The sequence below is a fragment of the Schistocerca cancellata genome, chromosome 9, assembly GCF_023864275.1.
Source record: "Schistocerca cancellata isolate TAMUIC-IGC-003103 chromosome 9, iqSchCanc2.1, whole genome shotgun sequence".
NCBI classification, from domain to species: domain Eukaryota; kingdom Metazoa; phylum Arthropoda; class Insecta; order Orthoptera; family Acrididae; genus Schistocerca; species Schistocerca cancellata.
In genome coordinates, this window is record NC_064634.1 from 116,726,102 (window position 1) to 116,741,693 (window position 15,592).

At 39.8% G+C, this 15,592-nt stretch overlaps 1 protein-coding gene across 1 annotated transcript in view; it reads left to right on the forward strand.

The window, feature by feature from the left end:
- LOC126100831 (serine/threonine-protein kinase BRSK2) overlaps positions 1 to 15,592 on the forward strand; it is a 187,045-nt gene that overhangs the window by 8,063 nt on the left and 163,390 nt on the right. Inside the window, exons 2-3 of the mRNA XM_049911483.1 lie at positions 8,895 to 8,989; positions 14,761 to 14,846. Coding sequence (XP_049767440.1) covers positions 8,895 to 8,989; positions 14,761 to 14,846 — 181 coding nt within the window. The remainder of the gene's footprint in view (positions 1 to 8,894; positions 8,990 to 14,760; positions 14,847 to 15,592) is intronic.

Below are 15,592 nucleotides of genomic sequence, written 5' to 3' on the forward strand. Positions count from 1 at the left end.
AAGCACAAATCTCGCAGACTTATGGATGGAAACCCCATATTGTGCCAGGCACAGTACTATTATTGGCGAAGGGCTAGCAGTCATCATATTGAATTTTGAAAAATGAAATAAAAGTTGTCCTAAATGTGGTCCAGTCCAAAGCTACAGGCTGTGGTTGCTAGACCCCTTCAGAACAATTCCTATCACCAGCAAGAGGCTTATGCTCATTAATACGGGTAAACAAATCATAATAAGAAACTCGACAAATTTATATCGCTTCACATTGATTCCTAACAAAATACACTACTATCCCCTCACCTTGTATATACTGCAAATGAAACTAATCTGGTTCACAATTGAGACACCTTGTCTTCCCATTTCCATTCTAAAAGTTACAGCATAAAAAAATGGGCACAGAGCACAGAATTTTTACCACAATGCATGCTGACAGACAGTGGAAGCTAATTGTTATCTCTGCCACACTGAGTACACAAAAAGCATTTAAAATTATACTACAATGTCAGTTTAAAGAAAACAGCAGCTCTATAATGTATTACTTCCAACTCCATTTTAAGTGACCACAGCTTTTAAAAATGTCTGTCAAAAATTTAATCAATGGAAAGTCCAGTATGAATTATAACAGTATTACAAGAAGGATAAATTACTACTCAACATATAGTGTAGATGTTAACTTTGAGACAGGCACAACAAAAAGGACAGCTAAATAAGTAAGCTTCTGGCCAAAAGGCCTTCTTCTGAATTGAACTATGTATATACACAAATACTTGTAAATAGGGCTCACATGCACAAGTGACCACTGTCTCTGGCTGCCGAAGACAGACTGCAAGCAACAGCGTATGGTGGGAGAAGCAGTCTGGGTGGTTGGGGTAATGAAGGGGCTGGGAAGGGGAGTGGGAGGATAGCAAGGTAAGTGTGGGGTATGGTAAAGTGCTGCTTATTGGAACATCCAGGGACAAGATGGTGTGAGGGTAAGGCAGCAAGGTGCAGTCAGGAGATTAGGTAGAGATTGGGGAAGTGAAAAAGAAGAGAAGTCAAAAGAGAAGTAAAAAGACTGTGGGAGCATAGGTGGAGGAGAAGGCTGTATAGTGATGGAGTGAGAACAGGGAAGGTGATAGGTGATAATTAATTGAAACCCTCAGCTGCTGACAGATGTTGTTCATATGCCTCAATGGGGACTGCTGAAAATGTGTGCCCCAGCTGGGACTCGAACCAAGGGTTTCCTGCTTACATGGCAGATGCTCTATCCATCTGAGCCACTGAGGACACAGATTAATAGCATGACTGCAGGGATTTATCCCTTGCATGGTTCCCATAAGACCCACATTCCGAACTGTCCACAATCTACATACATAATGTACCTGATAGATATTTGCCCATCCACTCATTACTTGCGCACACTAAGATGATGATTCCCGTAAGACAGTTGGGAATGTGGGTCTCACAGGAAGTGTGCAAGGGATAAGTCCCTGCAGTCGTGTTATTCATCTCTGTCCTTGGTGTCTCAGATGGATAGAGCATCTGCCATGTAAGCAGGAGGTCCCAGGTTCGAGTCCCAGTCAGGGCACACATTTTCAGCTGTCCCCATTGAGGTAGATCAACAACATCTGTCGGCAGCAGATCATTTCGATTAATTATCATTTATTCTAGAGAAGCTGCATGGTCATCAATGGTATCTGTTCTTTTGAGAACAGTTACTATCTTCACATATAAGGTGATAGGTGGTTGAAGGACAATGATTAACAAAGGCCGAGGCCATGATAGTTATGGGAATGTAGGGAGAGTTCCCACCTGTGAAATTCAGAAAAGCTGCTATTGGTAAGAAAGATCCAGATGCCACAGGCTGTGAAGCAGTCATTGAAATGAAGAATGGTGTGTTGGACAGTGTACTTAGCAACTGGGTGGTCCAGCTGTTTCTTGGCCACAGTTTGTTGGTGTCCATTCATGCAGACAGATAACTTACTGCATAAAAATTTCTCGGTACACTTGTGATGTGAAATTTGGATAAAATTCAATGCTTTCAATGAGATCCTCCAGTGTTTTCGTCAGGGACTAAAACTGACTGTCATGAACTGTTAAAGTTCCCACATTTTTTCCCCAGAGGAAGGCATCTGATTAGCTGGATTATGTCATGATGGCACGTATACATGTGATGCACTCTACATAGAATGCACCATCTCTGTACATGCCATCATGATGTAATCCAGTCAATTGAATGCCATCCAGTGGGTATAAAACAGGGAACCTTGCTAATTCATGACTGTCAGTTTCAGTCCCTCATGAAGATGATGGAGGATATCACTGAAAGATTGGAATTTAATTTGAATTTGACATTACAGGCAAACTGAGAAATTTTTATACAATGACTCTGTCACAAAAAACTTCACTGGCAGACAGCTTGTTGGTTGTCATGCTCATGTAGAATGCAGCACAGTGGTTGCAGCTTATGTTTTAGATGTCTGATTTCACAGGTAGCTCTGCCTTTGATGGGATAGGTGATGCTTGGAATGGGACTGGAGTAGGTGGTGGTAGGGAGATGTATGGGACATGTCTTGCATTTAGGTCTATTACAGGAATATGATCTATGAGGCAAGGTGTTGGGAGCAGGAGCTAACTAGGGATGGACAACAATACTGTGTAGGTGTAGTGGGCAGCAGAATACCACTTTGGGAAGAGTGGTAAGGACAATGGGAAAGACATTTCTCATTTCAGGTTATGACAAATGGTAATCATCACCCTGATAGAGTGTGATTCAGTTGCTCCATTCCTGGATGGTACTGAGTCACAAGGGAACTGCTCTTCTGAGGCCAGATGGCGATACTTTGGAACCACCCAATTCACCCCCTGTTAACTTTCCAGAATTTCTTAGCCTCAAATCTTGCCTCACCATCAGTCTCCCTCAACATAGCAAGAGATAACTGCAATCCACAACCTAAAAACTGGTCCTGATCTTATAACCCCACCTGCTGACAGAGGCTCCACCACTTTGGTTTTGAACTGCAGGGATTATCTGGTGGAAGGAATCTGCCAAAGATCAGATTCATCCACCTACAAACCCTGCCTCAGTGATCCGATTCCAGGAATCCTGTAGGATCCCCAGTCTCTCCTCCACTCACTGCACTCCTGTCTTCTACATACTTTTTGAAATCCATAAATACAAACACCCTGAATGCGCCATTGTGGCCAGTTACTTGGCCCCCACTGAGAGAATCTCTGCTTTCGTAGACCAACACTTTCAGCCTATTACCCACAACCTACCCTTCTATACAAAAGACGTCAACCATTTCCTCCACCAATTCTCCGCAGTTCCTGTTCCTTTACCACACAGTGTGTTGCTCATCACTGTTGATGCCACATCCCCTTTACGCTAACATCCTCAATTCCTACAGCTTTGCTGCTATTGAGCAGTACCTTTCCCAATACCCAACAGATTCCAAACCTGTGACTGCCTTCCTGGTCACCATGACCAACTATATCCTCAGGAACAATTACTTTTCCTTTGAAGGCATCACTTACAAAAAAGTCCAGAGTATGGAAATGGGCACCTGCATGATACCAGCCTATGCCAGCCATCTAGAGGAATCCTTCCCAACCCCAAGAATCCCAAACCTCTCACCTGGTTCAGATGCACTGATGACATCATGATCTGGATTGATGGTGAGGACATCCTACCTACTTTCCTCCAGTACCTCAAAACCTACCTCCCCATTCGCTTCATCTGGTCCTCCTCAACCCAATAGGCCACCTTCCTTGATATTGAACTCCACCTCAAAGATGGCTACATCAGTACCTCTGTCCATATCAAACCTACCAACCACCCATTACATACAAGGCAGTCCCTTCCATACAGCCTAGATGCCCATGGCTGTTGCATCTGTAATGTTGAGCATCTCTCTTGCAATATACCAGTGGTCTCATTGAGGTCTTTACAGGCTGTAATTACCCTCCCAAACTTGTACAGAAACAGATCTTCCATGTCTCATCTCTCCAGTTGCTCACCATCTCCTGATGTCCCACCATTCAGTCAGAGAAATGCGTTCCCCCTGTGGCTTAGTACCACCCAGGACTGGAGCAACTGAATCACATTCTCTGCCATGGTTACAACTACCTCTTGATGTGCCCTAAAATGAATAATGTTCTTTCTTTCCACTCCTCCAACAGTGGTATTCTGCTGCTCACTGAACCTACACAACATCATCATCCATCCCTACTCAACCCCTGCTCCCATGCTGTTCCCCTCATGGCTTGTATCCTTGCAACATACCTGTCCCATACATCTTCCCATTACCACCTTTTCCAGTCCATTCACATGATTCACCTGTTCCATCAAATGCAAGGCTACCTGTGAAACCAGTCATGCGATCTACAAACTAAGCTGCAAACTCTGTGCTGGATTCTACTTTGCCATGACAACCAACAAGCAGTCTGTCTGCATGAGTGGCCACCAACAAACGGTCACCAAGGAACAGCTGGACCACCCAGCTGCTGAGCATGCTGTCCAACACAACATTCTTAATTTCGGTGACTGCTTCACAGCCTGTGCCATCTGGATCCTTCTTATCAACACCAGCTTTTCTGAATTGCACAATCAGGAATTCTCCCTTCAGTGTAGCCTATGTTCCCATAACCCTCCCAGTATGAACCTTCATTAGTCTCTGTCCATCACCCTACTATGCCCTTCCCTGTTCTCACTCCATCACTACAAAGCCTTCTATCCACCTATGCCCCACAGTCTTTTTATTTCTCCTCATCCCTGTATGCTCTCACAAGTAGTGCTTTACTATTCCCCACTCTCACCCTCACCCTCCCCCTCCCCACTCCAGCCTCCTCTTTACTCACACCACCCAAATTGCTTAACTCATTGTGTGCAGTTGCTTGCAGTCTGGCCTCAATAGCCAGAGACAGTGATAATGTGTGCATTTTTGTTTGCTTGAATGTGAATATGTATGTTGTCTAATTCAGAAGAAGGCCTTTGGGCCAAAAGCTTGTTGTTGTTGTGGTCTTCAGTCCTGAGACTGGTTTGATGCAGCTCTCCATGCTACCCTATCCTGTGCAAGTTTCTTGTTCTCCCAGTACCTACTGCAACCTACATCCTTCTGAATCTGCTTAGTGTATTCAGCTCTTGGTCTCCCTCTACGATTTTTACCCTCCACACTGCCCTCCAATACTAAATTGTTGATCCCTTGATGCCTCAGAACATGTCCTACCAACCGATCCCTTCTTCTTGTCAAGTTGTGCCACAAACTTTTCTTCTCCCCAATTCTATTCAATACCTCCTCATTAGTTATGTGATCTACCCATCTAATCTGCAGCATTCTTCTGTAGCACCACATTTCGAAAGCTTCTATTCTCTTCCTGTCCAAACTATTTATCGTCCACGTTTCACTTCCATACATGGCTACACTCCATACAAATACTTTCAGAAATGACTTCCTGACACTTAAATCTATACTCAATATTAACAAATTTCTCTTCTTCAGAAATGCTTTCCTTGCCATTGCCAGTCCACATTTTATATCCTCTCTACTTTGACCATCATCAGTATTTTGCTCCCCAAATAGCAAAACTCCTTTACTACTTTAAGTGTCTCATTTCCTAATCTAATTCCCTCAGCATCACCTGACTTAATTTGACGACATTCCATTATCCTCGTTTTGCTTTTGTTGATGTTCATCTTATATCGTCCTTTCAAGACAATGTCCATTCTGTTCAACTGCTCTTCCAAGTCCTTTTCGGTCTCTGACAGAATTACAATGTCATCGGCAAACCTCAAAGTTTTTACTTCCTCTCCATGGATTTTAATACCTACTCCGAATTTTTCTTTTGTTTCCTTTACTGCTTCCTCAATATACAGATTGAATAACATTGGGGAGAGGCTACAACCCTATCTCACTCCCTTCCCAACCACTGCTTCCCTTTCATGTCCCTCGACTCTTATAACTGCCATCTGGTTTCTGTACAAATTGTAAATAGCCTTTCGCTCCCTGTATTTTACCCCTGCCACCTTTAGAATTTGGAAGAGAGTATTCCAGTCAACATTGTCAAAAGATTTCTCTAAGTCTACAAATGCTAGAAACGTAGGTTTGCCTTTTCTTAATCTTTCTTCTAAGATAAGTTGTAAGGTCAGTATTGCCTCACGTGTTCCAATATTTCTACGGAATCCAAACTGATCTTCCCCGAGGTCCGCTTCTACCAGTTTTTCCATTCGTCTGTACAGAATTCGCGTTAGTATTTTGCAGCTGTGACTTATTAAACTGATAGTTCGGTAATTTTCACATTTGTCAACACCTGCTTTCTTTGGGATTGGAATTATTATATTCTTCTTGAATATGAGGGTACATCTTGCTCACCAGATGGTAGAGATTTGTCAGGACTGGCTCTCCAAAGGCCGTCAGTAGTTCCAATGGAATGTTGTCTCCTCCGGGGGCCTTGTTTCGGCTCAGGTCTTTCAATGTTCTGTCAAACTCTTCACACAGTATCACATCTCCCATTTCATCTTCATCTACATTCTCTTCCATTTCTGTAATATTGTCCGCAAGTACATCGCCCTTGTATAAACTCTCTATATACTCCTTCCATCTTTCTGCTTTCCCTTTTTTGGTTAGAACTGGGTTTCCATCTGAGCTCTTGATATTCATACAAGTGGTTCCCTTTTCTCCAAACGTCTCTTTAATTTTCCTGTAGGCAGTATCTATCTTACCCCTAGTGAGATAAGCCTGTACATCCTTACATTTGTCCTCTAGCCATCCCTGCTTAGCCATTTTGCACTTCCTGTCGATCTCATTTTTGAGCCGTTTGTATTCCTTTTTGCCTGCTTCATTTACTGCATTTTTATATTTTCTCCTTTCATCAATTAAATTCAATATTTCTTCTGTTACCCAAGGATTTCTACTAGCCCTTGTCTTTTTACCTACTTGATCCTCTGCTGCCTTCACTACTTCATCCCTCAGAGCTACCCATTCTTCTTCTACTGTACTTCTTTCCCCCACTGCTGTCAATTGTTCCCTTATGCTCATCCTGAAAATCTGTACAACCTCTGGTTTAGTCAGCTTATCCAGGTCCCATCTCCATAAATTCCCACCTTTTTGCAGTTTCTTCAATTTTAATCTGCAGTTCATAACCAATAGATTGTGGTCAGTGTCCACATCTGCCCCTGGAAATGTCTTACAATTTAAAACCTGGTTCCTAAATCTGTGTCTTACCATTATATAATCTATCTGATACCTTTTAGTATCTCTGGGATTCTTCCATGTATACAACCTTCTTTTATGATTCTTGAACCAAGTGTTGGCTATGATTAAGTTATGCTCTGTGCAAAATTCTACCAGACGGCTTCCTCTTTCATTTCGTAGCCCCAATCCATATTCACCTACTATGTTTCCTTCTCCCCCTTTTCCTACACTCGAATTCCAGTCACCCATGACTATTAAATTTTCGTCTCCCTTCAGTATCTGAATAATTTCTTTTATCTCATCATACATTTCATCAATTTCTTCATCATCTGCAGAGCTACTTGGCATATAAACTTGTACTATGTAGTAGGTTTGAGCTTCGTGTCTATCTTGGCCACAATAATGCATTCACTATGTTGTTTGTAGTAGCTTACCCGCACACCTATTTTTTTATTCATTATTATACCTACTCCTGCATTACCTCTGTTTGATTTTGTATTTATAACCCTGTATTCACCTGACCAAAAGTCTTGTTCCTCCTGCCACCGAACTTCACTAATTCCCACTATATCTAACTTCAACCTATCCATTTCCCTTTTTAGATTTTCTAACCTACCTGGTTGATTAAGGGATCTGACATTCCACGCTCCAATCCGTAGAACGCCAGTTTTCTTTCTCCTGATAACAACGTCTTCTTGAGTAGTGCCTGCCCGGAGGTCCAAATGGGGGACTATTTTACCTCCGGGATATTTTACCCAAGAGGACGCCATCATCATTTAACCATACAGTAAAGCTACATGCCCTCGGGAAAAATTATGGCTGTAGTTTCCCTTTGCTTTCAGCCGTTCGCAGTACCAGCACAGCAAGGCCGTTTTGGCTATTGTTACAAGGCCAGATCAGTCAATCATCCAGACTGTTGCCCGTGCAATTACTGAAGAGGCTGCTGCCCCTCTTCAGGAACCATACGTTTGCCTAGCCTCTCAGCAGATACCCCTCCGTTGTGGTTGCACCTGCAGTACAGCCATCTGTATCGCTGAGGCACGCAAGCCTCCCCACCAATGGCAAGGTCCATGGTTCATGTTTAAAAATTTGTTGTGCCGGTCTGCATCAACATCTCCTCTGTATGGTAAACAGCAATCTATACTTTTGATAATTTTGTCAAAAAATTCATATTGTTTGCATTAATCTTTGGTACAACATCATTCTACCAACAGTGGCTAAATATGAGCCTTTTAAAGAGATTCATTTTTCAGGGAATACAATGTGATTGCTTTATTTTATCTACTTCTACATCAACTGATTAATTAGTGATGCCAGTATGTGTTGGTTCTGTTAAATACAATGTACATTTCAAGCAAATAGGTACATTGCTGCTCAAACTTCCATGTTCTACTCTTCCAAGTATTAGGGATGGGGGCAATTGTATCAGTGGTCTGACTTTTAGATCTGAGAGACATTTCTAATCAATACTGTAGCCTACTGATTTAATGTACTAGTGTCTCCCATCTTAAAGGAGGGGAGGCGATTAATTCTTTTTTCTGAGACCCATATGTATCCATTGTTGTTGTAACAGTTGTTAGTAATTTAAAAGAGAGTCATGCAAGGAATTGCATGACTTACAACAAAATTAAAATTTTATTACATTCTCATCTTACAATCTTACCATGTTTTGTGTCTTGGATGTTTTTGAATATATGCTGAAAATTTATTATTTGCTGCTCTTAGGTCTGGTTAAACTTGGTGTTCACTGTGTTATGGGCAAGAAGGTAGCTATCAAAATCATCAACAGAGAGAAATTGAGTGAGTCTGTGCTTATGAAGGTAAGCAAACAAATATAGTAATTCTACTGATATACTTCTGTCACAACTGTGATGTGGTGTAAGCATTATTCTTGTAGTTGCTATATGCCATCAGCACCAGAAATATTTTACATTTTTCCACTTTGTGATTGGGGTCCTCTTTCTATCACAGATAGTTCATGGCATTTATTATGCAACAAACTTTGATATATATATTTTTTAGTTGTTCTTAGTAATTTACCAGTTCCTCAGCAGCCACAAGCATTTGTGGTGTATGTGAATCTCCTCTGACTGATATAGTTTATTAGTATTGTACAAACATTTCAAGTTTAACCAATATCCTTATTTATACTGTGATAGTATTCTGTCTTAACTCTGTTGCCTTTCCTAATTCATAGTCCTACAGTATATACTGTGTTAAGTAAGCAAGTAGTACACAAGCCATTTATCAGCATATGTGAGACACCAAAGTTTCTTTTTGTGTGCTTGGAATGAATTTGAATAAAAAATAATACACCAAATTGGTTTTGTGCAAAGTTATGATCTCTGTAACATTCAAATTTTAAAGACATTTAGCTTCATGTAACCACTAAAAGCATCATATGTTCAATAAAACATCCACACAACAGTACTTACATTACCAGAAAAGTTATTGTTCCTACAGTAGTTTATGATCAAAGTAATACAACATAATATGTTTGTCAGTGGATTGCATGTGTGTATATGTATGTTTTAAAATATAAGTAAGAGTAAGCCTAAACTGATATTTCAACAAAGTAAACAGAGCAATACCTTGTATTATGATAAATATTTCATAATTACAACACTAATGTTTCTCTTATTTACCTTTCTGTTAAGGTCACATCTGTAAACAGATTGGGCAAACAGACATTTCAAATCACTACTGAAAGTATGAATATCAAGAGCTCAGATGGTAACCCAGTTCTAAGCAAAGAAGGGAAAGCAGAAAGGTGGAAGGAGTATATAGAGGGTTTATACAAGGGCGATGTACTTGAGGACAATATTATGGAAATGGAAGAGGATGTAGACGAAGATGAAATGGGAGATAAGATACTGCGTGAAGAGTTTGACAGAGCACTGAAAGACTTGAGTCAAAACAAGGCCCCGGGAGTAGACAACATTCCATTAGAACTACTGATGGCCTCAGGAGAGCCAGTCATGACAAAACTCTACCATCTGGTGAGCACGATGTATGAGACAGGTGAAATACCCTCAGACTTTAAGAAGAATATAATAATTCCAATCCCAAAGAAAGCAGGTGTTGACAGATGTGAAAGTTACCGAACTATCAGTTTAATAAGTCACAGCTGCAAAATACTAACGCGAATTCTTTACAGACGAATGGAAAAACTGGTAGAAGCCTACCTCTGGGAAGATCAGTTTGGATTCCGTAGAAATGTTGGAACACGTGAGGCAATACTGACCTTACGACTTATCTTGGAAGAAAGATTAAGAAAAGGCAAACCTATGTTTCTAGCATTTGTAGACTTAGAGAAATCTTTTGACAATGTTGACTGGAATACTCTCTTCCAAATTCTAAAGGTGGCAGGGGTAAAATACAGGGAGCGAAAGGCTATTTACAATTTGTACAGAAACCAGATGGCAGTTATAAGAGTCGAGGGGCATGAAAGGGAAGCAGTGGTTGGGAAAGGAGTGAGACAGGGTTGTAGCCTCTCCCCGATGTTATTCAATCTGTATATTGAGCAAGCAGTAAAGGAAACAAAAGAAAAATTCGGAGTAGGTATTAAAATTCATGGAGAAGAAGTAAAAACTTTGAGGTTCGCCGATGACATTGTAATTCTGTCAGAGACAGCAAAGGACTTGGAAGAGCAGTTGAATGGAATGGACAGTGTCTTGAAAGGAGGATATAAGATGAACATCAACAAAAGCAAAACGAGGATAATGGAATGTAGTCAAATTAAGTCGGGTGATGCTGAGGGAATTAGATTAGGAAATGAGACACTTATAGTAGTAAAGGAGTTTTGCTATTTAGGGAGTAAAATAACTGATGATGGTCGAAGTAGAGAGTATATAAAATGTAGACTGGCAATGGCAAGGAAAGCGTTTCTCAAGAAGAGAAATTTGTTAACATCGAATATAGATTTAGGTGTCAGGAAGTCGTTTCTGAAAGTATTTGTATGGAGTGTAGCCATGTATGGAAGTGAGACATGGACGATAACTAGTTTGGACAAGAAGAGAATAGAAGCTTTCGAAATGTGGTGCTATAGAAGAATGCTGAAGATAAGGTGGGTAGATCACGTAACTAATGAGGAGGTATTGAATAGGATTGGGGACAAGAGAAGTTTGTGGCACAACTTGACTAGAAGAAGGGATCGGTTGGTAGGACATATTCTGAGGCATCGAGGATCACAAATTTAGCATTGGAGGGCAGTGTGGAGGGTAAAAATCGTAGAGGGAGACCAAGAGATCAATACACTAAGCAGATTCAGAAGGATGTAGGTTGCAGTAGGTACTGGGAGATGAAGAAGCTTGCACAGGATAGAGTAGCATGGAGAGCTGCATCAAACCAGTCTCAGGACTGAAGACCACAACAACAACGACTGAAAGTATAGGGAGTGACATGAATTGTTTTTACATTTGAGGCACAAGTTTCACATTTTCAAAAATGGCACTTCTTTTTTTTTTTTGGGGGGGGGGGGGGGGGGGGGGGTCCTGAGCAATGTGCAGCATCTCAGTCTGTAGGTACCCAAAGGATAACTTTGCATGAATTGAAGTCAATTGAGTGGATGGGTCAACTGATGACACCAAACAGAGAGACTGAATGAGCAGGGAACAGTTCTGTGTAAACCAAGAATGATTATGAAGAATATGGATTGTGGCCTTTTTTTGCTATAATCACAGATTCACTGTTTTTAAAAAATGTTTTAACACTAGAACCACATTGTTAGTGCAGCTCACTCATGTTGCTCATTGCAATTGACAGTATCATAAATAACTAGCAATACTTCTCTGACCATGTACCACAGCAGTAATACTTCTGTCACTCGAGGTCATATCATTTTATCATTGCTGACAAGCAAAGTCATGGGAATCTTACTTGAATGGCTTCAGTATGGTGTAATCAGTATCTGCTGCAAATTCATTGATGTTCTTTACAAAATGAAATTTTCTGTACTTCTAGTTATTTTCATTGAAAATGGGAAAGTTATTTATGGCACTCCCTGTTGGAGAGAATTTTTTTGAGGCACAGAATAATACAACAGAGTAAAAGGTGAACTCATGAGTAATAGGCCTAATGCGTGAAGTAGACAACAGTGAGGAAAGCATAATTTAAGAAGTTTACATTTTAATGTTAGATGACACTTCATTAGATAGACTAATAATGCCTGCTGTTACAGTAAATAAGGTCTTCATGAGTATGTTCCATCCTGGAAGCACATGAAATTATACACCACAAAATTTTTGTGGATGTTTTCAGTGCTACATGAGAACTATTCAATTCACCTACAGAAAAGTACAAAATGGTAGTTTGGTTCTTACCTGTCACAACCAGTTATTACACCCTGTGGACATAATTATCGACAAAAGTTCAACATTCATAGCAAATTCCTACTTGAAGGGAAGGGGTAACAATAGCAATAATAATCACAATTTTACTATCTTATGGGATCTTGTCCAAAATAAATATGACTTACCTTGCAGTTCTGTGTATTTACATAGCATGTTTAATTAATTATGGTTACCATTGATTTGAGTCTACAGACATCCACTACACAAAAACATTTGTGCCTTTCTTTTTCCAAGACCTCAGCCATTTAGCCTTCCTGTGGTATGTGTGATTACATGTGTAGAAAGACTGCTTCTCCACTGCCACTGACAAGAAAAACTCCCCATCACACCTCCCTCAGATTTAATGGTAAGATGGCCCAGTAGACAGTACATCAAAAACTGAACACAGGTGAAGCATGAAAACAGCCAGGAGCTGTACTGAACTATGATAAAAGAAGCAAAACCAGAGAATGAATGAACCAAGCTCAACCTATGCAGCACTTAGTAGGTTTCAAGAGTCAAATGGTTGTGTGGCCACAGTGTTGAACTGCAAAGTGGGAGGTCTGTATTTGAACCTCCCTCCCTCCCCCCTTTTTTTCCAACAGAATTATGAATTGACTGTCCGGCTACTGACAGGTCTGTTTACTGTATTCAGATTTGTGTATGCATTGTGGTGCAATGTCCATTTGCAACAGGAAGGTGTAAGGAAGGGACCTCCAGATTTACGTTTCTCCTATTTATTTTATATATGTACCACATGTTATGAATCATGCGTTCCATTTTGGAAATTTTTACTCTTGATTTCCTTTGTTGTAACTTAATTCACATCCATTTATTTGTTGTTTTAGTTTCTGTGAGAGATCTATGTGTCATCTCACCCAATCTCACCATTCGTCTCATTTGCTTATGATGGTAATACGTTTTTTCCACATTATTCATTCTTTCCACATGTTCATTACAGAGTATGAAACAAGAGAGAAAATCAGATGATTTGAAATGGTGACTGACACACATGATGATAATTAAAGCAGTTATTTCATATTCCTAGTGCACCACATGTTACTATCTTATTTACATTACTGTAAGCAAACCATGGATACAGTCACTGTATTTAGTTACATTTTCATTATCAGGAAAAACTGTTTTATTAACAAAGTTATTGTAATAAAATTTGTAACACTTTTCAAAATATTCCAGGCTATTAAGTAATGATCAGATTAATTTATTTTTGAAACTCAATATCTCATCCCCATCTGTGGAGGACATATTCAAGGAGGGGGCATTATGGGAGAGAAAAGGAGATGAAGAGAAGGGGTTTGTAGCTGTTTCAAAGGTGTGATGTACACCATGGTTAGCTACAGATAAGTAAAATATAATTTCTGCATGCTCCAGGGTTTGTTGCCGTTTCAAAGGTGTGATGCACACCATGGTTAGCTACAGACAAGTAAAATATAATTTCTGCATGCTCCTGCAGCTGTTGTCAGTTGCTGTCATTCAGTACTGCTATCACCCCTTTATGGAAGATGTACACATCTTCTTCAGCAATGGAATCCAGATACCATTCAGTTTCACATCATTATTACAATTAAATTTATTTGGATGTTTAGTAATTTCTATGGCCTCTTTGTACAGCCTTTGCTATCTACTTTGATGGTATCCTCAAAGATCACAAGGGCAACTGTAGAGGGGGAGAGGCACTCAGTCAGCCATTGTGAAACATGCTTTTCACCCAGAAGATTCTTGGATTCAGTTTAGTAAGGCTTGTGTACTATCAGCCACAAGCAGACACTATGAAACATTTTATCATGTTTTGATCACCCTTGGCATGCTCTCTGCAAGATGATCAGGGCACTTCTGCTCAAGCAACAGCTTCAGTGGCAATCCTCCAGATGAGGTGGCATCCTGCAGTGTCACACTGCAGGTTTTGACTAGTCACAATCACATTCAGCCTTTCAAGGTGATAATGTATGGGCACAATGTGCCACTTCAAAAAAGCACGCACACCAACTATGAAGATGATGGTAGTCCAGAATTTTTGAGCAGTTTATATGTATATGAAACAGCCATAAATCAATGTAATCAATTAATCTTCAGCCTGCTTTGAGATTTTGTTTTGGAAGCAATCCCAGTTCCCAGTATATTCTATGTTTGTACCTTCAAAGATTTAACTTCTATGTATTCCTCTTTCAGGTGTCAGCTGCAGTTTGTAAATTAGTTGTCAGTGCAAACACCATGCTGTAATGATTATTTTGTCATTTTAGGTTGAGAGAGAGATTGCCATTATGAAGCTGATTGACCATCCACATGTTCTTGGTCTGTCTGATGTCTATGAAAACAAGAAATATCTGTAAGTAATGAAAATAAAGAGAAGATATATTTTGTTTCAACTTTTGCAAATCATATCACTATCATGTTAGTCCTATCAAAGTACAAATGCAGTGGTAGATATTTATTTTACTAGTATTTTTAATCTAACACACTAGCCTCTTAACTGACATCAAATAACCATAACTTTCTACATTAAACATATTTATTAACAGTAATAATTTTGGGCAGCATGGAGTAATATTTATATTTTTGGTAACAGCATAATTTAGAATTTGCAGTACCTATCATCAACATTAATCACAAAAGTATCTGCAAAGCAAGAAAGTCAGAGACTTGATAAAATTTTCTTGTGTATGCTCATAAACATATATATTTTTTGAAATTATAACAATAATCAGGACTTCAGAAAGATCCATCTCTGCAATACTGAAAATAAAGATGTTGTGTTGGTGTAGCACCTGGAAACTGCTCTATTTTATGTCCTTACTTTTTCAGGGTAGTGTCACTTTTTCTTTCAGGATTACAGTAATCATCTTTTACACATGGCATAAGATGCAGATTCATAGCTATTAGGCTTTAATTTATTCCAGTAACAATGTCATTTTTCCATACAGCTTGTCACATAATTTAATTTATCAATAAAAATAATTGGCTTTTCTTTTAAAATGTAATATAATTGGACTAATAAAAAATCAACTCACCAAGTGGCGCCAGGAGAAAACATCCAGAGCGAAATTTTTACTCTGCAGTGCAGTGCAGGTAAAA